Source organism: Mustela nivalis (genome assembly GCF_964662115.1).
Source record: "Mustela nivalis genome assembly, chromosome: 1".
In the NCBI taxonomy this organism is placed as follows: domain Eukaryota; kingdom Metazoa; phylum Chordata; class Mammalia; order Carnivora; family Mustelidae; genus Mustela; species Mustela nivalis.
In genome coordinates, this window is record NC_139020.1 from 47,671,575 (window position 1) to 47,696,584 (window position 25,010).

Genomic DNA, 25,010 nt, shown 5'->3' on the forward strand with positions numbered 1-25,010 from the left:
AAGCTTCCAAGGACAACAAACTTTAGGAAGATAAGCATATGGAAGGTCACTATTATAGTAAGGTTGGTTTGCTGATTTTCTGGTGCCATCTCTGGGAAAGGGGAACTTATATCCTGTGTTTAGTCAGTAAAAGGGAGGTTAAAAAGAGCTTTTCCTGCATTCCTAATTGCCTTCAGCTCAAAATAATTTTTATGTCAAAGAGATATATTTTGAGGTGACATATTCTGATTTCTTTCCCATGGCAAAAGACACTTGCAAGATTTGATTAAGTTAAAGATTCGGGGATGAGGTGACAACTATGAATTATCCAGACCAGTCCTGTGTAATCACAAAGGTCCTTATAAGAGTGAGTCAGGGGAATACGAGTAGGAAGGATAAGTGGCAACGGAAGAATGAGGTCAGCGTCAGCAAGAGAGAATGAGATCTGAAGAAGACCCATTTCAGACTTCTGACCTCCAGACCTCTAAGATGTTAAATTTGATTGTAACTTGCGTTAGGTTGTTAAAGCACCAACAGGAAATGAAAACAGGGGTATTTGGTGTAGCAGAGAGAAAATCACCAACCTATATCCCAGAGAGCTAGGTTCTTTTTCTGTCTTCTACCACTTACTGGCTGCAGACATTCCATCAAGCTGTCAAATATCTAATGCCTTTTCTCTGAAGTGGAACCAGTAAAAATGCATGTGTTTGTCGGCAGGACTGGGCCAATGGCCTCAGGCCCTTCACATGCATTCCCTGCTGTAGCTCAGCCCAGCCTAGCTCAGAGCTTCAGAAGTGAAACCCCATCCCCATCATTCCACGCTGAACCTGAACACTCTCTCATGACTCTGCGCTCTTTTATCAGTAGCTAAAATGATCTTGTTTCTTTCTTTGCTTGTCAGAGGCTCTTGCCAAAATCAGGAGTCATTATTGCTAAGATTGAGCCTATTTTTTTAATTAAAAATTTAAAATAAATAGTGAGACATAAATTTCCTGACACCAAGAGGCGGAAAGACCTCAGAATGATTTTGCTGACATTTCCTCCCCTACACCAACTAAAACTGTATAATGTTCAGATATCACCATACTGGTTTCAACTTGTGTTTATTTTATTCATTTATTTTCCCATAAACTGGATTTGAACATAACATCTCCTTCCTTGCCACCACTTCCATTATTTGAGGATGGACACATGACCACAATAACCATCTTTTTCAAGATGGGAAGTTGTTCTATATAGACCTTTATTTGTTTCTACCTGATGCACATATAATTGGCAGTGATGACATCCAGTGCTATGTTCTTGACCTCATGTATGTCATATTCAATGCCAGGCTCCTCTTTCTCCTTAATAATAATATTAAACAGCAAGCTTAAAAGATTTTTGTCAAAAAGGTCATGGAATCTTGCAAACATTATTTTTCCAAATGATGTTTTTTTTGTTTTATTAGTTATAATAATGCGTACTTTATCTTTCTGAGAAAGGTGTACATAATCTTGATTGGGCTTATTTTGATACAATAGTTAACAGTTAAATACGTTATATTTCTCTTTTTCCTAAAAGAAAAGGAAAAAAAATCCTTTTTTGTTTACAGGGATTTGACTTAGGGTCATCTAAACCAGTACTTCTTCATTAGGGAAGGGGATATGATTTTGCCCCTCAGAGGACCTTTATCAATATTTGTAGATATTTTTGACTCACAACTGGAAGAAAAGTATTGCCAGGATCTCATGGGCAGAGGCCAGGAATGTTGCTAAATAAACATCCTACACAGCACAAGATGGCTCCCCACACAAAGAATTATCTGGCCTGGAATGTCAGTTAGTGCTGCTGTTAAGAAAGCACTGGGTGTGGTGAAAAAATAATGAATACTGTTATGCTGAAAATAAATAAATTAATAATAATAAAAAAAGAAATACTGCCCTAGACCAGTGTTTATCAAACTTTAATGGGCATGTGAATCACCTGGGGATCTGATTAACATGAGGGTTCTGATTCCATCACATGTCCCCAGTGAGCTGGACCCTGCACACTGTAGTTGTTTAATAAATTGTTGTTGAAAGCATGAATGGAAAGATGGAGAACCAAGGGAATGGATGGATAAGGAGGCAGCCAAGAGCACTAGTGGTCATTCCTATACATATGTCTGAGCATCCTTAGAGACACTTATTCCAAATTCTTTTCCACAAAGCCAGCAGTTCACCAAATGTCCAGGGTATGACAGATTTCCTCAAATTAAAATCAACTCTTTTTCTCTGAGTCTTATATTGTCCCTTCTGACACAGGGTGAAGGTTAGTTATTTGTGTGGTTGCCATGGCTGAATGTGTGTGGGATACAGTGGAAAAAAACTAGAGGCTGCAGCCCTGGCCCTGCACCTGAACCTGCCCCAAGAGAAGAGAATCCAGATCAAATTATATTTATGTGTGTGCTGACAGCAGGGAGGAAAGGAGGAAGTGGATAACTAAAATAGATTTTTAGAGGAAAACCATGTTAGAATGAACTTCACACAACTGCCTGGTGAAGGATGGACATCTACCGGGGGGAGCTTGTGGATGCTGTATGGAGAATGGGATGATTGTGTAGTTTATAAGCCTGTGAACCTCAGGAACTCAGAACTTCATTAGCTCCAGCTGGCAAATCATTTCCTTTTTACATGTTCTTGGCTCACTGGTTTCCTTTTGATTACCTTCTGTCTGCCACTCCTCCACACACAGAAATCCAAACCAAACAAAATTTGGAATCTGATCCTGGATCGGGAACCAAGATGGTTGCTATGCCCTGGAAGTCAATTTGCTTAGAATCCAGACACATCTCTGCTGCCCTTCTGAGAACTGGTTGTGATAGGCAGAAGGGGGGAAAGGAAGGGAAGAGTAGGATGCCCAAATGTGGGTAAAGAAGAAGTGAGGCAGCCAAGGTCATAAGAATTGGGCTATAAGGTGTTCTCTGTAGAGAGGCCAAGGATTCATCCAGATGGCCTTATCAATAGAGCCCTTGACAACAGCTAGCTACCCTGGTAGAAAATGTGATGCAAAGGAATATGTCAACATTGTTGATTCAGGTGTGGTTATTGCATTTTGTCTGTATATGCTTAGTACTGAGTCTGGGCCATTGGGTTCCTGGGCCTCTGCCTTGAACCACAGTGACATAGTTTCTTTTGTGGTTGGGGGGGTGGGAGTCATGTCTTTGCTGAAACAGTCAGCAAGATTGGTGAGTGTTCTGCATCCTCCTCTGGACTCCAAGAGATTCAAGTTTATTATGAAGCAGGCTTAATGGAGACCGAGATTTGTATTTCACCAGAGTGGGTTAGTGAAGGAGTTGGAGGAATCACATTTTCTGGACATCTTTACATATTTATATATAAATTTTTCATCAAAGATTTTATTTATTTGACAGACAGAGAGAGATCACAAGTAGGCAGAGAGGCAGGCAGAGAGAGGGGAAAGCAGGATCCCCACTGAGCAGAAAGCCTGATACAGGAATCCATCCCAGGCCCCTGAGACCATGAACTGGGCCAAAGGCAGACGCTCAACTCACTGAGCCACCCAGGTACCCCACATCTTTACATCTTTGAATAAAACTTTTAAACTGTTTAAAAGTTTTAAGTTCTGATGCTCAAAACATGTAAAAGTTTAAACGTTCTGAAGCTCAAAATATTCAGTTGCTTCTTATTGCCTTTATTCTAAAAGGTTAAACTTTTTAACCTGGCATTTAAAGTCTTCTATTATCTGGCTCTAAACCACCTTCTCAGGGTTTTTTTTTTTGTTGTTGTTGTTGTCATTGTAATTTTAAGAAAAAAATTTAAATATTGAAAGCAGCAAAGTAGGAATATAGGGGAACATCCTCAACTTGCTACAGGATAGCTACACAAAACCTACAGTTAACATCATGCTTAATGGTGAGACCTTAGGTAGGATGGTCAGTTTTTAAGTGCAGTGTCAAGTACACAATTCTTGAAAGAAAGTATGTGTTAGATCACATGAAAATTAAAAATTTCCACTCATGAAAAACACTTTTTTTTAAAATGGAAGAAAATATGTGTAAGTTAGATCATACGAAAATTCAAATTTCCACTCTGTGAAAGGCACAGATTTATTTATTTTAGAGAAAGAGAGAAAGATAGAGAAGCACAAGCAAGAGGGGCAGAGGTAGAAGGAGAGAGAAACTCAAGCATACTCTGTGCTGACCATAGAGCCCAGTGTGGTAGTGGATCTCATGACGCTGAGACCAAGACCTGAATTGAGATCAAGAATCCAGTGTTTAACTGATTAAGCCACCCAGGCACCTCTGAAAGGCCCTTTAAAAAAAAGGAAAAGACAAGTCACAGACTGGGAGAAGATATTTTCAAACCATACATCTGGTGAAGAACTAACATCTGAAGTATACAAAGAACCCTTAAAAGTCAACAATGAATAAAGAACTCAATTAAAAAGTGAGAAAAAGGGGTGCCTGGGTGGCTCAGTGGGTTGAGCCTCTGATTTCAGCTCAGGTCATGATCCTAGGTTTCTGGGATCAAGCCTCTCTCTCTGCCTGCCTCTCTCACTTGTGATCTCTGTCTGTCAAATAAATAAATGAAATCTTAAAAAAAAAAAAGTGAGAAAAGATCTGAACAGTTTACTTACCAAGTAAGATATCCAGATAACACATTATCATATGAAAAGCTCCTCAATATCATATATCATTAGAGAACTGCAAATTAAAACAACAATAACATTACATATTACATAGCTATTAGAATGGTCAAAATCCAGAACACTGACAATAACAAATGCTAGAGACAATATGGAAAAAAAAAAAAAAAAAAAAAAAAAAGAAGAACTCTCATTCATTGCTGGTAGGATGCAAAATGGTGCAGACAATCTAGAAGACAATTTGGCAGGGGCACCTGGGTGACTCAGTTGGTCAAGCATCTGACTTGATTTTGGCTCAGGTCATTATCTCAGGGTTATGGGATCAAGCCCTGCATAGAGCTCTGCACTGGGTGTGGAACCTGTTTAAGATTCTCTCCCCCATCTAAATAAATAAATAAATAAAAATAAAAAGACAATTTGACAGTTTCTTACAAAGCTAAACATTGTCTTACCATATAAGCTGAGTTATGCTCCTAGGTATTTAGTCAAATGAATTGTGACTACTCAGTGTTTATCAGTTAACTTTATTACAAATATCTTCTATGTCTGCCATGTGTCGTTCAACTTTATTTATGGTACAATTGTTGTAGAGGCACTATAGATCCAGGGCTGAATATCAGTTCCAGTTCCATTACTTATCATCTTCATGACATTTTAGTTCATCTCTTTGTCTCAGTTTCTTCCTCTGTAAAATTTAAGGGTGAATTTTGCTGCATGTAAATTATACTTCAATGAAACTCATTGAAAAGCAGACACAGACTCTCCTTGTGCCGTTTTTTCTCCCCTGCAGCCTGGAACACGATTGTGATGGCTGGGGCTTTGACAGCTATCTTAGATTATGAGGATAAACCCCATATTGAAGGGGAGGGAGGAGCAGGGAAACTGAAAGGCTTTTACACATGATAGAATTTCATTTCCATATCACACTAAAATCGTTACGAAAATGGAGTATTCACGAATAGAACGGTAGATCCACAAAGCTGTCAGCAAAAAATATTTAAATCTATTTTGCGTGACAACAGAAAAATCTTAAAACTTCAGATGTCAAAATAATAGCTAATATTTATTGGTTGCTTTTTGTTTATCAGTTTCCATTCAAGTACTTTGCATTATACTTGTTTCATCTGCACAAGAAACCTCTGACTCTGATTTTACAGATGAAGAAATTTATTTAGAGATGTATCAGTTTGTTCATGCACTCACTCGTTGATGGGCATTTGGGCTGTTTCTGGGTTTTTGGTTATTATGAATAAAGCTACTGTGAGCAGCCATTTAAATGTCTTTGTGTGGACATAATTTCATTTTCTCTTGGATAAATACCTAGGAGTGGAATTGCTGGGTCAAATGGTAAGTGCATGTTTAACTTTATAAAAAGTGACAAACTGCTTTTGGATGGGCTGTACAAATTTGTGTTCCCACTTAGAGTGCATAAGAGGTCCAGATGGTCCACAGCCTTGCAAATATCATCAGTATTGTCAGTCTTTTTAAATTTAGCCATTCTGGTGGATGAGTATTTGTAATTATAATTTGTAATTTTAATTAACGTTTTCTAATAGACTAATAATATTGAGCATCTTTTCCTATGCTTCTTGGCCATTCACATATAAAAATACTTAAAAAAAAGATTTGATTTATTTATTTGTCAGAGAGAAAGAGTAAGAGGAGCACAAGCAGGGGGAGTGGCAGCAGAAGGAGAAATAGCACCACCATCCCCCCCTCCCCCACTGAGCAAAGAGGTCAAGAAGGACTCAATCCTAGGACCTGGGATCCTGACCTGAGCTAGAGAGAGATGCTTAGCCACCCAGGCATCACTAAAAACTTTACTTTTTGAAGAGGTCAAATTTATCAGTCTTTTCTTTCATTACTTTACTTTTTTGTATTTTGTTTAAAAAATTCTTTCTTATCCCAAGGTCATAGGGATATTTTCAAATATTTTCTACTAAAAATTTTGGAGTTTTAGTTTCACATTTAGGTCTTTAATCCACCTGGAATATATTTTTGAATCTGGTGTGAGGTGGGGATCTAGTTTGATTTTTATTCATTACTAGAGACTTGATTTTAAAAACACTAGTAATTTTTTCTTACTGATTGGTAATTTATATTGTTATTTTTGCCTTTTACCAACTTTCCATATAAGTGGCAGTTCTAGATGCATTTTCTGTTGTGTTCTACTCCTGTGGTAGAAGTGACTTCAATATCTCCTATAAGTTTCTGCCACCAAGAGTTTATTCATGCTGTTTCTTATGTCTAGAGTGCTCTTCCCTTTCAGCTCCACCATTCAAAATCCCAATCATTCTTCAAAGTCCAGCTCAAATGTCCCTTATAGTCTTATAGGGTCCTGCAATATGCCTTTCTTACTCCTCTGAATCAAATGGAGGGGCTCAGCATACCTTAAGTGGTTTATTCCTTTACATAAATCTTGGCTCGTCTCCTTGGTATCATAGTCATATGTTTTTGCCTTTTCTGTTCTGCCGAATAGTAAACATATATGTGTTGTTGTTATAAACAGAATAATATCCTCATCCCACTACATTCGGATTCCTGGAATATGTGGTTATATTACTTTATGTGGCAAAAAAGGATTTTTCAGAGGTGATAAAATTAATGACCTTGAAATGAAGAGATTATTTTGTCAGGCCCAGTCTAATCATCTGGTCTTTAAAATTAGAGAACATTTTCCAGCTAAGTTGTAGGTACATTTGTTTACCATGGAGTTCCCTATTACCTGAAGGAGATTGTTGGATGTGTATGTAGTGCTCAGAAATTGTTCATTGACTTGAATTGTGAAGTGGTATGAAGCTGGGAACCATAGAATGATTTCTTTAAGTTCTTATCACAGCTCCAATCATATCTCTAGCATCTTCATTTTGTCAAGTGAAGTCATTGCAGATTACTCAGACCAGCTTTCCTTTTAGTTGGCATCCCTGTGCACTCTGACTCTGACTATAATAGTGGCAAATAAATATTCAAGCTACGTGCAGATCTTCACTTCCTTTACATGCAGAGACGTCTCAATGATAGAAACTCCCAGAATAGAAGCCTTTTTCCTTCCAGTGTTTAATCTAGTCAAAGGAACTTGGTGAGTACCGTTGGGTTTATTTGCAAACCTTTTCTGGTCTTTGCCCTTATCTAGGGGATTAGTCTGAGATAAGGACCTTGAAATCCTGCCTCTGATCTTAACTAACTCTGTGACTTAGAGTAGGTCAGAAGATATCTTGGAGTCTCAGTTTCTTCAGACCTATGGTGGAAATAATACTTCTTCCTTGAGTTGTTTCAAAAATAGAATAAACAGATACATGAGAAGTAATTATCATGAAGTAGATGTTCCATGAATGCTAACTTCCTTCCCTTCCCATCTCAGATGCACTATTAACAGAAACACTCCAGGCCACTGTTTACTTCGAAGAGTTCATCACAGGCAGGTGATTTAACATAACATTTGTTCTTCTTTTCTGTTCGTTGGTTTTATTTTTCAATACATATGTCTTTGGATTGGCTCATTCTGTGTCTTTTTTTTTTTTTTTAAATGTAGATTTCTGTTTGTCATTCTGGGTGTTTGGTTAAGACTAGCCCATGTGACATGGGTAGTTTTAGAATTTAAAGATTGATAGGGGTATGGGTGTAAGAGGTTGGGGTGTAAAAGAGATCAAAATAAAATAAAATATCTTAATAATGTATGATAAAATAAAATAGAACAGAATGGCAGCAGTGTAGAATGGTTATTGTCTTCTTCTGGAGCCAGATTATCATTCTGGCCTCAGGAACAGTTGTTGAGCCACCCAACTCTGCCCAGTATGAAGCAGATGTGAACAAGCCCAGTAGAGTTTATGACACTGATGGGAGACAGATGGCCTCTGGGGTATGGTGATAGGGAAGTCACATTTAAATTTCAGTGTCTTGGTGTCATTCTGCTTGTCTCCACATGGTCTAAACCTTTGGTTCTCAAAATTTAAGAATATAAAAATATAACTGATGTGTGCTTATTTTAAATGCAGATTCATGGGCCTCCCCCAGATTGATTCAGTAGATCTAAAGTGGGTTCCAAAAATCTGCATTTAATTAACCACATCAGCTGTTTCTGAAACTGGTTGCCACCCAGGTCAGTGATTCAGGGTGATGGGGTTCCAGGCAGAAGCCCATCATTCATTGTGATTTATTGAATGCTAATTAGGTGCAAAGCATGATAAAGGATATGGCCCTCACTCACCATGGGTTTATCATTGAGAGGGGAAATAAGAGTGGCATACAGACAGGATAACAGTTGCTAGCTCTTCAGGTTAGAGTCAAACTGCTGCTGCGTCTTCCTGTTTCACTCTGTGCAAACCTCCTGTTTGTTTTAGAATGTACTTGTCTACTAGTTTGTGTATTTCTTGAGGGCAACTGAGCTTCACTGATGACCTACAGCAATTTTTTTCATCTTTTCTTATTCTTATAACTTTGGTTTTGGCTATGACTCCAACCCTAGCTCCTGTGACAATCTGTCTTTGAGGCATTGCATATTAGGGAATGGTTTGTCTTCATAGGACTTACTGGATCTGCTCCTTATGTTACTGCTACCATACCATTCTGCTTGTCTTCTGTCCATCTTGATGACCTGGAAGAGATAGCAAAGATCACACATGCTCTAATTGGGCTTTGGTTCTCACAGCAGGGAACACATGTCTGAGACTAGTGGTCATGTGAGTGGGTGGCAAGGTGAGTTCTTGGGAATTACTCTATGGCACAATGTTTGGATATGAAGTAGGATTTCAAAAAGGGTGTGGCCCTAATATTTACATTTATGAAGGCATTGTGACATATTCTGAAGATTTATCTGCTGCCTTCATGCTGGAAAAACATAAGCACATTGGTTTCGTCTCTAAGAAGGAAAGTAATTAGATTTAGACCAGTCAGTATCTTCTTTTTCTTCTTGAAGCAGGAACCATTATAAGTTCTTGGGAGAAGAGAATTGAGTTGGATTTGACATTGAGGAAAGTGTGAAGGTAAGGGTAATTTTATTAAGGAAACTTGAAATAGTTGAAATTTGGGAGAGAATGTACTGGTATGGAATGATGGAGTGATGGAGAACTTTAAAGCTACAAATGCTTGTTTATACTTTGCTTTGAGTGTCAAGCAAATGGTAAAATGAAATTCAAGAAATAGTTAAATTTTTTTTTAGTGTATTGGGATTTATAAATGTGCTTAGAAAGGAGTCACTAAGATTTAGGTATACTTTATTTTGGTGGTGGCTCAAGATGAAATTTTAAGTTTTCCCCATGGTATTCATTTTATGTTAAAGTTAGTATTTGGCTGAGATTCCACCAAGAAAACTGTAGGATCTCTTTCCATGAACTATTTTGAGTTCTCTCCTCTTTCTGTGCATTGGCCTCGTCTATGGTTTATGTGTCTGTAACACTGGGGATTAACAATTGACACCTAAGTTAGATCTTGGGATTTGTCCAGTATTATCTTAAGTATTATAGTTTTAAAATATTTCCCTTTAGGATGGTGAGTGAGTGTGTAAATTTGGAGGACAGTGAGAAAAAAAAGGGGCCAACCAGTATAGTAGGAACCATTGCTTGTCATTAGCCCAGAGGATGGTGTTTGGTGTCATTAAGCGTAGAGGGTTTTGTTTTGTTTTTGATGGGGGAGGAGTATGAATTTTTTAGGATAAATTGTAGCTGGAAGCTGGTGTTGAATTGCAACCCACCATTTCAGGCCTGGATGAACCAGTTTCCCCATGAGATTATTTTAAGTGGCAAGATCAGGCAAGAAATATATTGAGGAAGGACCTTCTTGTTTCCTATTTTGGTGATCTTCCTGAGGTATCTGCTGGTTTTCTGGCAAGTATGATTTGCTTTGTAGGTGAGAAAAGCTTTCTTCCAAGGGAAATGTGTCTTCTTTTTGGATTTAGATCGAATCAAACTCTGGACTACTTGGCTTTTATGATCAGTAAATTACAATCTCAGGCAATAGTAAAGCAAGGAACAAAAGATAAATTTATGGATAATGGTGTTCTAGGAGATCACAGTGAAGTAATATTTGAGAATTTGAGCAGTTTTTTTCTTTCCACAATGAAAGTGGGAAAAAAAAAATGAATACCATTTTCATTGCCAGGAGCAACTGGGTCTGTTGAGCCCCTTAGCTAGGCAAATATAGCAAGCTTGCTTTGACTTTATTTTGTTTGAGTTTTTTAAAACAGAGAAAAATTGAACCATCACATTGTTTCAGATTAAAAGGCTAAAATGCAGAAGTTCTATAACTGAGCTAGGAGCAATGCCTCATTTCTTTCCCTACCCTGATCACCTCATATCCCTCTTCAAAAACCTTCATCTACTCCCCATTACCTCCCTGTCATGTCCCAGTGGCTGTGCTGAGATATATTGGTTCACTCAGCTTTTGGGGCAGCAGGAACCTATTATAATGCTGGTCATGGAGGTGGATCGAGAAGATTATTTGGCCAGAGCCACACATGTAAGAAGGGCCCCAAATTTAAATTTTCCTGTTAGCTCCAACATAGGTAATATGTTTTGCATGTGTGTTGAAGGTATTTATCACAATATAGATGGAACTAGAGGGTATTATGCGAGCAGAGTCAGTCAGAGAAAGACAAATAGCATATGATTTCACTCATTTGTGGAATTTAAGAAACAAAACAGCTGAATATAGGGAAAGGGAAGGAAAAATAAAATAAAAACAGAGGCAAACCCTAAGAGATACTGAACTCTAGGCAATTCTAGGAAACAAACTGAGGGTTGCTGGAGGGCAGGTGGGTTAGGGGAAGGGATAATTGGATGATGGGCATTAAGGAGGACACTTGATGTAATGAGTACTGGGTGTTATAAACAACTGGTGAATTACTAAATTCTACCCCTGAAACTAATAATAGTACATGTCAACTAAATTAAATTTAAATTAAAAAATTTAAAAAATAAAAAAAAAATTAAAAAGAAGGTATTTATTAGGTAAATCTAAACACTGAAAAGCAATCGTGGTTTATGCAACTCTGTTTTGGCATCTTACACCTTTTAAAAATTTATCAGGGCATTAAAAATGGAGAATATCCCAGGCTCCTGGGCCTCCTCTGAGGAGTGGAGTGCTACCTGGCTTTTAATAGTGATGGGCATAACGACTAATGAAGAGGACAGATCTTGATTAACTAATCACACAAAGAATTCATTAAAATAAGAACTGGGTACCTTGAGAAGGTATTAAGGAAGTCTTCTCTTTGGGCCATCAGGGAGGATTTCCCTAGGCAGATGAAATTGAAAGAGCAAGGGAGTCAGCAAGATTTGGGGCAAGGGAGTGTTGATATAAGACAGTAAAAGCAATAGTTCTTAATAATCAATTAGTTTTCAGAGACATAGGTGGCCTCTATGATGATTTTCATATTTTGAGTTTGAGCAAGTAAGTGAATGGTAGTGGTGGTATTACAAAATCAGTGACTATGGGGCGCCTGTGTGGCTCAGCGGGTTGGGCCGCTGCCTTCGGCTCAGGTCATGAACTCGGAGTACTGGGATCGAGCCCCACATCGAGCCCCACATCGGGCTCTCTGCTCGGCGGGGAGCCTGCTTCCTCCTCTCTCTCTGCCTGCCTCTCTGCCTGCTTGTGATCTCTCTCAAATAAGTAAATGAAATCTTAAAAAAAAAAAAAATCAGTGACTAGGGGAAAATTATTTTCTGGTAGTGGGTGGGTAGATAAGATGATTAGTTCAATTTGTGGATATGTTGAGTATGAGCAAGTTTTGAGACATCAGAGTAGAGATGTTTTATAAATATATGATCCTTATTAGAAGGACTTAGTTACTCTTGTTAGTTTGGAATTTCAGAGTGTATAAGATGCTATCCAGGTTCAATGGGGGGGAGGATAGAAAGAATAGATTTATGGTCTTTCTTCTTACTTTCAAGAAGTTCATTCTTTAAATGCAGTCAAGGAATTAAATAACTACAGAAGATTCCAGTAACCTTCTAAGACAATAGTTGGAGAAATGTTACAAGCAGTACATGCATGACTGCCAAGAGAATTATGTAGATGCTTGTTGCGTTTCAGCAGTTTTGTCCAAGTAGAATTCCTCATTTGATTTTACTTTTATTCTACTTTAGTAGTTTGAGGTGAGTTGAGGATAACATGAGCTTGCTTATTACTATGGATTATTTACTTTAGAGGAACTTATTTTAATTTTAGGAGTTAGCTATTGTTCTTTGTCCCATTTCACAGAAGAGGAAACAGAGGCATTGAGAAGTTAAATAACTTGCCCAAGTCACTTAGCTAGTAAATGATAAAGTTGGGATTCAGTTCTAGTCCGCCTGAATCCAAAGCCCCTTCTCAGGTTTGAAAAATGCTATTCTTTTCACTAAATATAGCCCCTATCACTTAAGTTATTTGAAAACTTTATTTTAAGTGGCTGTAGGGGTCCTTGGGTGGCTCAGTGGGTTAAGTGGCTGTAAAAAATTTTTAAATCCTTCTTCTGATTTTAGATAATGTATATTTTTAATTTGGTGCCTGTATTTCTGGTTAATAAGTTTAGGATAGCTTCCTGGAAATGGGTTTCCTATACCAACAAATATAAAACCTTCAAATCTTCTTAAGACCTATCAAATTCTTCTCCAGAAAAGTACAAATAATTTACAGTCTGGATGTATTTTTCAATCCCACAGAAAAGCATATTTTAACACCATGTGGTTTCATAAGCCAAGGCAAAGAGGAGAACTCAGTGACACTGCTAAATATGGTGGCTAGGATGAGGAATCACAGAATGTTCAAGCAGAAAGGAACATCAGGTGTCACCTAGGCCACCTCCATCTTTTATTAAGAACTAAGGCTTTGAGAGGTTAATGGACATGCCCCAAAACACAACCCTAATTAGAGTCAGAGGACAAGAATGGGCACTTGGCATTATGTGATATACAACTGACCCTTAAATAACATGGGTACCAACCCCCTGCACAGTCAAAAATCCATGGATTACCCATTACTACCCCAAAGCTGAACTACCAGCTTATGGTTGACTGAAAGCCTTACTGATAATATAAACAATCAATTAACACATATTTTGTATGCTATATATATCATGTACTTTATTATTATGATAAAGTAAGCTAGAGGAAAGAAAATTTTATGAAGAAAATCATAAGAGAAAATACATTTCCAGGATGTGTAAAAAAAAATCTGCATCTAAGTAGACACAAGCTGTTCAACCCTGTGTTGTCCAAGAGTCAACTATATTGAGTTGGAGTCTCTTAGAAGGTTTGGTTGATTTAGAGGCATGCCAAAATGTCTGCCAGGGGGTTCGACTAGAAATTTAAGAGACTCATACTGTTTGAGTTAACTTCACAGTTCCCCCTTGAAACTTCACACTTGTGAAGGATGTGGAAGTCACCCAAAGGGGTCTTTCCTGAGCTGAGATGCCCAGTACCCACTCAAGGAGATAAAGCTCTCTGCTAGGCCAGAGGAAACCTGAAGTCTCCTTTCATCAGTTCTCCTACGTCTGGCCTACTGTGAGATTCATTAAGAGGATTCTGCATTCTCTCTTCATTATTCTGTTGATGGTACAGTACTTGTGAACAAAGCACTGCTCACATAATTCAAGACTGATTTTCTATAGCACTGACCAAAAATGGAGGATAGTTCTTTTTATTATTTGCTGCACCATGTAAACATAAGAGTTGTGTAAACTATTTACAGTTTGATTTGGCTTGGTATCCATCTGGATAGGATGGATTAAGCTCTTTAAGCCAGCTTAATTTAGCACAATTAATCTGAAGCAGACTGGTTGACCATCCACTATGTTCTGGATAAGCCATGCAAAGGTTGCCATGACAGGGGACAGGTGAGTTAAAGGAGTCATGTAGGCCCCTAACTCACTCAGCCTGGAAATGACAAGTGCCATCATGGTTTTTATTTGTTTCTTTAGGTAGGATAAAATAGTTTTCTCATGTTTCTATTTATTTATTTTTTTAAAGATTTTTTCTTTATTTATCTGACAGAGATCACAAGTAGGCAGAGAGGCAGGCAGAGAGAGAGGAGGAAGCAGGCTCCCTGCAGAGCAGAAAGCCCAATGTGGGGCTCGATCCCAGGACCCTGGGATCATGACCTGAGCCGAAGGCAGAGGCTTAACCCACTGAGCCACCCAGGTGCCCCTCATGTTTCTATTTAAATTGCAGTTAGTTAACATACCATGTGGATTGGTTTCAGGAGTAGAATCCAGTGATTCATCACCTACACACAACTCCCAGTGCTCATCACAACAAATGCCCTCCTTAATGCTTATCATCCATTTAGCCAATTCCACTATTCACCTTCCCTCCAGCAATCCTCAGTTTGTTCTTTATAGTTGAGTCTCTTTTGGTTTGCCTCTCTCTGTGTTTTTATCTCATTTTATTTTTCCTTCCCTTCCCCTATGTTTATCTGTTTTGTTTCTCAAATTCCACATATGAGTGAAATCATTGGTATTTGTCTCTCTCTGACTGACTTATTTCACTTAGCATAATTCCCTCTAGTTCCATCCACACGGTTGCAAATAGCAAGATTTCCTTCTCTTTGATGTCTGAGTAATATTCCATTGTAAAAAAATACCACACCTTTGTTAGCAATTCACCAGTTGATGGGCACTTGTGCTCATTCTATAGTTTGGTTAATGTTGATAATGCTACTATAAATATTAGGGTGCATGAACCCCTTTGAGTGTATTTTTGTATCACTTTGGTAAATACCTAGTAGTGCAATTGCTGGGTCATAGGGTATCTCTATTTTTAACTTTTTGAGGCACTTCCATACTGTTTAGAAACATGGTTTTGATTCACCTGAAGAGGCTAGGAAAAGTCTTTGGAGAAATGCTTGAATATTTGATGAGCACTAATAGTCTCTTTTGTATACTCAATGCTTGATACTTTGAAATTACTTAAAAAATTATAGGCAATTTTATATCATTTCAAGTATTAAACATACAGGTAAAATTTTCATATTACTTTCCTCCAAATATGCTTAAAGTGTAAATATATGGTGTTGCACATGCTATCATTTAAGAAATCCTTGAACTCCCTCTTGAAAACAACATAACTCTTGCTTAATAGTGTGAGATTTGGGCAATTCACTTACCTGTCTAAGCCTGTGTCCCAGTTGAAAATGGAGAGATTGTATGTTGTAGAGATTGTGTGCAGAACATTTGACATAGTGCCTAGCACAAGGTAAGCGTTCAATGAATATGCATGTTTTCCTTGTTGGTATTGTTGACATTGCAGTGATTGACAGTAATATCAACTCCTCTTAAATCAATGGTATATCTACTATCATCAGAAAATACTGTATTTTATGAAAGTGAATGATGTTTTGGCTAAGTTCTGGAAACAAAATGTATTCATCTTCTATATGTTCTTATCTTGGTAGACATGGGGAATTTCAAAGGTCATGCCCTCCCTGGAACCTTCTTCATTATCATGGGTATTTGGTGGACCATCAAGTGCATTCTGAAGTATGCCTTCAAAAAGCACAAAAGGACTTCCTACCTTGGCTCCAAAGCATTATTCCATCGAATAGAAATTTTTGAGGGAATTGTATTAATTGGCATGGCCATCACTGGTGAGTGTACCATTTCTGTGTTCTGTTTTCTCCTTTTGGGTATTTCTACATCAAAGAGAAAATTAAATATCAAATCAAGAAATTGCTAAAATGAATTTTTATTTAAAAAATCTCTGAACACATATTTTAATTGTAACTTCTATCTGATTATAGTTTGTTAGAAGGGGACACTTCATGTTTATACAGAAGGCTATTCCTTAATGAGTCAGTCATAGATATTAACTTGCCTGACCACTCAAGGTGACTTTCCTTTATCGAATTAGTTGGAACCTTGAACTAGTTTTATAATATTTATTCTGATGCCTGAAAGAGTAAACTCTATCAGAAACCATTTTTCAAAATGATGCCAAAATAACCAAGTTATTGTGGGAAAGCCTTAGTTGTAAGTTGTTGCTGATGGACTGTACAGAGGGGTCAGGCTGAAGACCTTGCTTTATATACTCATCCTTTTTTGCATTATTCTTAAATTGAAAAGGGAAGTTAGGCCAGATGACTTCTAAGGACTTTTCATTGACTATAAGGTTCTGAGAAAATTTTCTGTGGTTTTAGAATTCTCCGGTAGCCTCTCCTTTGTGAAAAGCAGAACTTTCTCCTTTCCCTTTAGATTTCTTCATGCTTTATTCATGGCAACAGGTCTTTGCTATGGACATGAAATTACAGAGCAACCATTTCCAAAGAGAGGAATTGCCTTGCCAGATTCCATAGATTGACACATACAGCAGTATTTTAAAAAAAGTTTTACTGTTTCTGTACCTGACCAGACCGTGTGCTATAATCTGTGTTTTCTCAGTTATCCTTAATTGAGGAAAAGCTGAACCCTAGTCTTTTGATTCTGAATCAAGCACAACTCTCCTTTTCGTGGTAGCTACCCAAAGATGCTATCCAAAGATGTAGGGTGTGTCAGAAGGAAGTAATCAGCCTTTGTACAATTTATCTAGTCATTACATGAAAATGGAAACTAAGACCATCAGTGGAACTGGTCATGGAGCTATGAAGAACTGAAATGATCAACTTTGAAGATCTGAAATAACTAGCTGTCTGACTAAATTGGTTATCTTTGACTAAATGTTGATCATCCAAACCAGTGTTTGAACTGAAAGCACCAGTACTTAGCTGTTAAGGAATAGCCCAGAAAAAACAATCAGCATCATAGAAGGACATTAGATTTGAATAAGCCATGGGTTCATTCAGTATCTTCCTGCTTTCTTTGTGAAGTCATGGAAAGGGTTGCTAAAACTGTGATATCTCCTTTGCAGGCATGCTCGGGGAGCAGTTTATTCCTGGTGGGCCCCACCTAGCCTTATATGATTATAAAGAGGGCCAGTGGGTTGAACTCTTGAGCTGGCATCATTTCACCATGTATTTCTTCTTTGGGCTGCTGGGTGTGGCGAACATCTTGTGTTTTATCATCAGTTCACTTCCCACCTCCTTAACCAAGTTAATGTTGTCGAATGGCTTATTCGTGGAGGGTAAGTATAAGTGAGTATGTTCCTGTTTCACTATCCTTGGACACTTGTCTAGGCCTGTACAATAATATTCCTTTAGTATCTTGGTGCTGCCTTGATCAATTGGGCCATCTGTTTGGGCCATGGGGAGATCGTTAGATGTCCTGCATAGGATGCCAAGGATTTTCCCTCCCTACTGACTCATACAGTAAAATAAGACAAGCACCATCATTTGATGTGCTTTATTCACATTTTAAATCATTCTTAAAGAACCAGCTGCCATGGTTATTTATCTCTAGGTTATTCTGGAGAGAATTATTATTTCTGTTTAAACAAGTGAAACTGAGTTTAGGATAGTGAAGCATGAGTATCTTTTTTTTTTTTTTAAAGATTTTATTTATTTATTTGACAGACAGAAATCACAAGTAGGCAGAGAGGCAGGCAGAGAGAGAGGAGGAAGCAGGTTCCCCACTAAGCAGAGAGCCCCATGCAGGGCTCCATCCCAGGACCCTGGGATCATGACCTCAGCCAAAGGCAGAGGCTTTAACTCACTGAGCCACCCAGGCACCCTGTAGCATGAGTACCCTGAAACAAGGAGACCACTCACAGCAACCTACTAACCTGCTATCTAGCTATGTTCATATTGATATACTGAAGCTTCACCATGACATGATAAGTGGAGTCAAAAATCAGTCACTAAAAATAGGAGGTCCTATTTTTGAAAGGTTAATGAAAAATACTTTTTGTTCAGTTGATGTCCCTCTTACTGTGTAGGGAAAACAGGTGTTTAGTAACTTGTTTTCATTTATTGTATTTTTAAGGAATAGATTGATTATGGAACTAAAAAAGCCCATGGGGTACCTGTGTGGCTCAGTTGTTAAACATCTGCCAACTCAGGTCATGATCTCAGGGTCCTGGGATCGAGCCCCTCGTTGGGCTCCCTGCTCAGCAAGAAGCCTGTTTCTCTCTCTCCCACTCCCACTCCCCCTGCTTGTGTTCCTTCTCACTGTCGGTCAAATAAATAAATAAAATCTAAAAAAAAAAAAAAAAAGAACTAAAAAAGCCCCAGATTTTCAGGAGGGGCCAATTCCTAACTGTCCACCTTCCCTCCCATATCTGAATATAAGGACTTTTGCCAACCCCTCTCTGAGAACAAAGGCTAGCTAAAAGAAGGGCATCAAAAACCAATGGCAAGATTCTCAGTATTTCAGGGTCTTACCATATTTTGAGTGAACATCTTTTCCTCCTCATCTACATGAAAAGGTTGAAGATAAAGCTGGAATCTGCTCATGGGATTAAAAAATATAGGTAGTTACTACTTCTTGGGAGCTTCTGGAGCATTTTTTCATACCCAGCAAAGTTCTCTTTTATGATTTGTACATATATGTATTTGCTTACTCCAATGGGCTGAATTCCTTTAGGCGAGGGTCTGTTTCATTCATCTGTGTGTTCACCCTAACTCTTTCTCCTGTCCCATCCCCCTTACTATTCATCCTCCTGCATAGAAGATGCTTTGAAATATAGTTTAAAAATATGATATGTTAGACAAGGAAAAGGGAAAAGGAGTGATCGATCCTTATTCTTAAGAGGTAGTGATGTTGGGTTCAAGGCTAGGGGCGCCTGGGTGGCCCAGTGGGTTAAGCCGCTGCCTTAGGCTCAGGTCATGATCTCAGGGTCCTGGGATCGAGACCCACATCAGGCTCTCTGCTCAGCAGGGAGCCTGCTTCCTCCTCTCTCTCTGCCTGCCTCTCTACCTGCTTGTGATCTCTCTCTGTCAAATAAATAAATAAAATCTTAAAAAAATAATAATAATTAGGGGCGCCTGGGTGGCTCTGTGGGTTGGGCCGCTGCCTTCGGCTCGGGTCATGATCTCAGGGTCCTGGGATCGAGTCCCGCATCGGGCTCTCTGCTCAGCGGGGAGCCTGCTTCCCTCTCTCTCTCTCTGCCTGCCTCTCCATCTACTTGTGATATCTCTCTGTCAAATAAATAAATAAAATCTTAAAATAATAATAATAATAAATAAATAAAAGAGGTAGTGATGTTGGGAGGCCTGGGTGACTCAGTGGGTTAAGCTTCTGCTTTCAGCTCAGGTCCTGATTCCAGGGTGCTGGGATTGAGTCCTGCCATCAGTCTCCTTGCTCAGCAGGGAAACTGCTTCTCCCCCTGGTTGTGCTCACTCTCTCTCTGACAAATAGCATCTTAAAAAAAAAAAAAAAAAAAAAAAAAAAAGAAGTGTGAGGACTCCCCAAAAATACTAGAGGTTTCCATTATTGTGGGAAGCAGAGAGCACTTGATATTTTGGACAAATTGGTGTGTGTGCATGTGTGTGTGTAAAATTCTGTGGGGTTGGGGAGAGACAGAGGGAGAGACAGAGAGAGAGAAATGGTAGATGTCCCTTGGTTTCACTGAATAAGAGAAACTGTTTCTTTCCTCTCTATCAGCTTTTGTCTTGTACAATCACACTCATGGCCGGGAAATGCTGGACATCTTTGTGCACCAGCTGCTGGTCTTGGCCGTCTTTGTGGCAGGCCTGATTGCCTTCTTGGAGCTCTTCATACGGACCAATATCACTGTGGAACTTCTTCGGACAAGCTTTATCCTGCTTCAGGGGAGCTGGTTTTGGCAGGTGAGTCGGGGCCTCCAGTGAAGGCATCTGGTGTTTCCATCTGTACTCTTTTCTCTTTAATGGGGTATTTTGATCCAGAATCAGGGACTTCCTTCTGATGTGCCACCTGTAGTGAGACTGTGGGTCTTTGAGAGGTAATGTTTCTTTGAGTAGCCCAGAGGCCCTAGTGGGAGTGCTGACAGAGCGACTGGAAAGTAAGTGGGGTGTGGCCATCTTCCTCACACACCTGGATATCCGTAATGTAGGAATTCTGGGCCATTGCTTGTTGTGGGCAGCAGGTGCTAAGGCTAGCGCAATTTACAGCCTAATGAGTAACGAGCTTGAGAAATATATGAAAAGCAGAAAGGAGAGGAAATGACTAATTATTGAGAAACAATGATGTGCCGACGACTCTACAGGACTATTTCATACATGTTGTTTCAATTTGGTCCTCACAGTGACTTGGAAGTTAGGTATTACCATCCCAAATTTATGGATAGGACTCTGGGAGATGATGTGACTATCCCAGACTCACACAGTAATGGAACTAGCATCTAAATGTGGGTCTGGTTGACCCCAAGCCCCGGGCTCTTTCCATTTTACTCTGTTGACTACCTAAGCTTGGCGTGTTGTCAAAAACATGTATTCCAATTAGTGAACTTATATTTTATAGACACTGGTAAATCATACTCTAATATGTACATATAGATGTAAGGAAATCCTGAGATGAAAGGTAAATGTGGTTTAATAGGGGATGACTTCTTAGAGGAGATATTTCGTCATCAGAAAGCAGAAACTTGGGATGAGGTTATCGCAGGGATTGGCAAGCTATTAGTGTTCCATTAATAATTAATGCTTTATTAAGAATCTGAGGGAAGAAGCATGGGCTGTCACAACTGAGAATAGGCTGACCTAATGTCCCTTCTGGCAGAGAAATAATGTTTTCACATTTTACCAAAAGCTTTTCTAGGAAAGAGCTATGGGGTTAAAAATCTTTGGGCATAAATCTGTGACTATTTAAAAATCTTTTCCATCTATGAGTATGTCTAGACTAGTTTCCTTTTTTACCTGGTGGCTAGACTAAATAACGTTTGGAGGCTTAACGAAAAATGAACATTTAATACCAGTACAAACACACATACTGGCAGGAAATGAAGGTTTAGCTGTAGTACCTCTCTCCACCCTCAGATTCCTCTGAAACAAAAATGTCTGGAGACATAGATGAATTTATTCTGCTTTTTATTTTGATGTTATGTGTGGTAAGTGAATGTTTATGGCCAAAACTCTGTTATAAACTAATAATAGGACATCGTGAATTGCTTTTCACCATATTTTTTCTCTCTCTACTTGTCCATAGGTGGTTAATGCTAGTGCATAAACAATAGGTAGACAGATTAGCACACCTAGATTCTTGGAACTATAAAGAAGTTGGGAAATGAGTGAGGCAAATGTTCAGATTGGCCATTTTTTTATAACTCATATGTAAATGATGGGGTAACAGGCAAACTTCAAGAGAACAACGCTCCCAATCTTTAAGAATGGTTTCTTTCCTGAAGCTCATTACAGTCAGATATGTTTTCTCAGAGACTGTCAAGGCGCACACAGGAGTTGTGTCTTTCCACAATGTCAGCTTTATTCGATCATGAAGCAAAGTTAAATCACAATGATAAAGCAGGTTCGGGATTCCAAACTCAATGACATTTCACCGTGTGATTAAACTTGGCTTGTTACACAGCACACAAAGCAGGACAAGACAAATCACACAACAAGCAAGATAACAAAAGGGTGTAGGAGGTTAACGAACCAAACTCGATGTCAGTCTGTGGGCAGGCAGTTGAGATAAGGCCTCTGTCGACCTCGGTTTGGTCCGTGTCAGCTCTCCACACGTAACTGCTTATGTTCAAGCAGTGAAGGATCTCGGTTCTGTTTGGAGATCCACTGGGCAGAGCCTTCCACGGCAGCTGCTGTTTTGAAATGGTGAGACAGAGAGGGGTTCATATCTGAAGAGTCTGACAGTTTGCTGCCAAAATCCTTCCCTTTTTAAAGGGATTTAATTGGTTTTGGGTCCTTGCAGACCTCCTCTGGTTCTACTTGCTATCAGTTCTGGGGTCCCCACCATACTGCCTAGCTCCTGCTTGACATGAGGGACTCCATTTCGCTCTCTTCAAAAACCTATCCATATCATGCAATTTAAAAAGGAAAAAGATTTCCTTCAGGCCCATTCATTCCATGAAACATGGTTTATCTGAAACTGTGGGAAAATACTTTTTTGTTTTTTTAAGATTTATTTATTTATTTGAGAGAGCAAGAGAGGGGTGGGGAGGGGCAGATGGAGAGGGAGAGAGAGAGAAAATCTCAGGCAGATTTCCCACTGAGCACCAAGCCCAGACCAGGGGTCCTGGCAGGATGGAATACTCAGTCTCACAACTTTGAGATCATGATCTGAGCCAAAATCAGGAGTCTGATGCTTAACTAACTGAGTCACCCAGACACCCCTGTGGGAGAGTATTTTTAAAGCTCATTTTTGCATTTTGTCATTTCCAAGTTCCTCTCCATCACTGTCCGAGTTGAGGCAGAGACCCTTGTGGAGGAGGAAGATACTTCTGTGGTCTTTACTTCCCATTACTTTGACCAGTATCTCATGCATCACCCACCCCTCATTAATGCCCCAGGGACTCCTCCCATGACTTCCCAGATCCTAAGCCTAAGTAAATGCAACTTTGTTTTACCTTTAAGAAAGATAAAAGTTCTGAATCTTGGAACACTGAAAAAAAAAAAAAAAAGAAAAGATAAAAGTTCATTCAGAGATGTCAAAAAGACCCAACTAAGCAGTAATGGTCAGAAGTCTGGTATGGTAGATCAAACACTTGTTTAAGACTAATAGTGTTAAAATAAGTGATTGGAGTATAAGACATAAAACACTAGGAAATTCAAACTTTAACCTATGGGAAACGAGCCCCTGGCTTGTTGTATATTAGGGAAGATAATTATTTACATTTTAAATGTGATATTAAACTAGTCAAAACCAGATATTCAGGAATGCCATAGAAGATACAGCAAGAAAAAAAATCTTTTTCAGACCTTTTTTTTTGGTTAGAATTTTACATTAGGAAGCAAATTAAGATACCCAATGAGAGAGTAGTGGCTGATTCTATATTTCAAGTAGAAATTTATTCTTTCACTCTTTTGGAGGCCAGAAGTCTTGAAATCAAGGTGTCAGTATGTTGGGGGCCCAAAGGCAGAATCTGTGCTATGCCTCTCTCCTTGAGAGCTGCCAGCAATCCTTGACATACCTTGGCCTATGGCAGCGTAACTTCAGCTTCTGCCTCCAGAGCCACACCTGTGTGTTTCTGTGTACCTGTGTCTTCACATGGCCTTCCATAATAAGGATACCGGTCATTGAATTTAGGGCCAGTTCTAATCCACTATGACCTTATTTCGAGTTGATGACATCTGCAGAGACTTTATTTCCAAATAATGTCATATTCACAGGCACCAAGTGTTAGGACATCAACATATCCTTTCGAGGCACACAACATAACTCGCAAAAACTGCTAACCTCTATCTCTGGGAGCTGTAGCAAATCACTCCCCAAGCAGGGAAAGATGGGTGGATGGCATTGGAAGGACATTGGTGGGACCAGTAGGTAAGAACTGGGGAGCTGGTCCATAGTTCATTACACTCAACTCTCCCTTAAAGATATTTACTTGAGGGACGCCTGGGTGGCTCAGTTGGTTAAGCCTCTGCCTTCGGCTCAGGTCATGATCCCAGCGTCCTGGGATGGAGTCCCACATTGGGCTCCTTGCTTGGCAGGGAGCCTGCTTCTCCCTCTGCCTCTGTCTGCCTGTGCTTGCTCTTGCTTCTCTCTCTATGACAAATAAATAAATAAAATCTTAAAAAAAAAAAAAGATACTTACTTGACACAATTTCTTTGTTACCTTTTGTAAGTTGCTTCAAAAGGAGGGCAGGAGGGGAATGAGGATAATGATATCTTATTCTTGGGGTTATGATGAGGACTGAGAATTATTGTGAAGTTTATGTGCATGAATGAGGTTAAGGTGCCCCACACCTAATGATACATATATTGGGTGGTACAAAGAGAATTCTTTAGAATGGGAAATAGGAACAAGTGATTAAGATCCAAGTCTTATTTTTTCCTAATTTACTCAGGTTATGTGAAATTTCCAACAGAAATGGAATTAAAGTTTCACTCATAACTATGGACGAAATTTTTTTTGTTGTTGTTGTTGTTCCTGTAAAATTTCATTTATTAGATGTGTGATCCTAGGCAGATTATAAAACCACCCAATTTTCTCACCTGGATGATGAAGACAATAATACATTAAAGTGGGGGTAATAATACATCATTTAAAGGCCGTTGTCAGGAAAACTCCTGTAACTGTAACTGACCGTTACAGTTCTAGTTAGCCAGTGGACTTTCATACAATTATCCTTGTAATTATCTGGGTATTATATTTCATTTTGTTCTAGAGACCTGACCTATGTCCATTCCCCATCCTGCCATCTGTCCATCATTCTTCCCTCTCCGTCTCTATCTTGTTTTTGGTTAGGGTAAAATTTACTTAACAGAATTAACTATTTTAGAGTATATAATTCAGTGCCATTTAAGGACATTCACAATATTGTACAAGTATCACTGCTATTCAGTTCTGAAACATTTTCATCACCCCAGAAGAAAACCCTGGTACCCTGAAGCAATCATTCTCTTTCACTCTCCTCCCAACCCCTGATAACCACTAATTTGCTTTTTGTTTCTATGAATTTATGTATTCTGG

At 39.0% G+C, this 25,010-nt stretch overlaps 1 protein-coding gene across 2 annotated transcripts in view; it reads left to right on the plus strand.

The window, feature by feature from the left end:
• The window catches only part of TMEM45A (transmembrane protein 45A), a 66,833-nt gene that overhangs the window by 33,597 nt on the left and 8,226 nt on the right, over positions 1-25,010 (plus strand). Inside the window, exons 2-5 of one of the 2 annotated variants that reach the window (XM_082696086.1) lie at positions 9,524-9,590; positions 15,973-16,164; positions 17,421-17,633; positions 20,051-20,235. In XM_082696086.1, the coding sequence (XP_082552212.1) occupies positions 15,975-16,164; positions 17,421-17,633; positions 20,051-20,235 (588 nt within the window). In that variant the 5' untranslated portion in view covers positions 9,524-9,590; positions 15,973-15,974. The remainder of the gene's footprint in view (positions 1-9,523; positions 9,591-15,972; positions 16,165-17,420; positions 17,634-20,050; positions 20,236-25,010) is intronic. The other variant, XM_082696085.1, reaches the window with a different exon arrangement.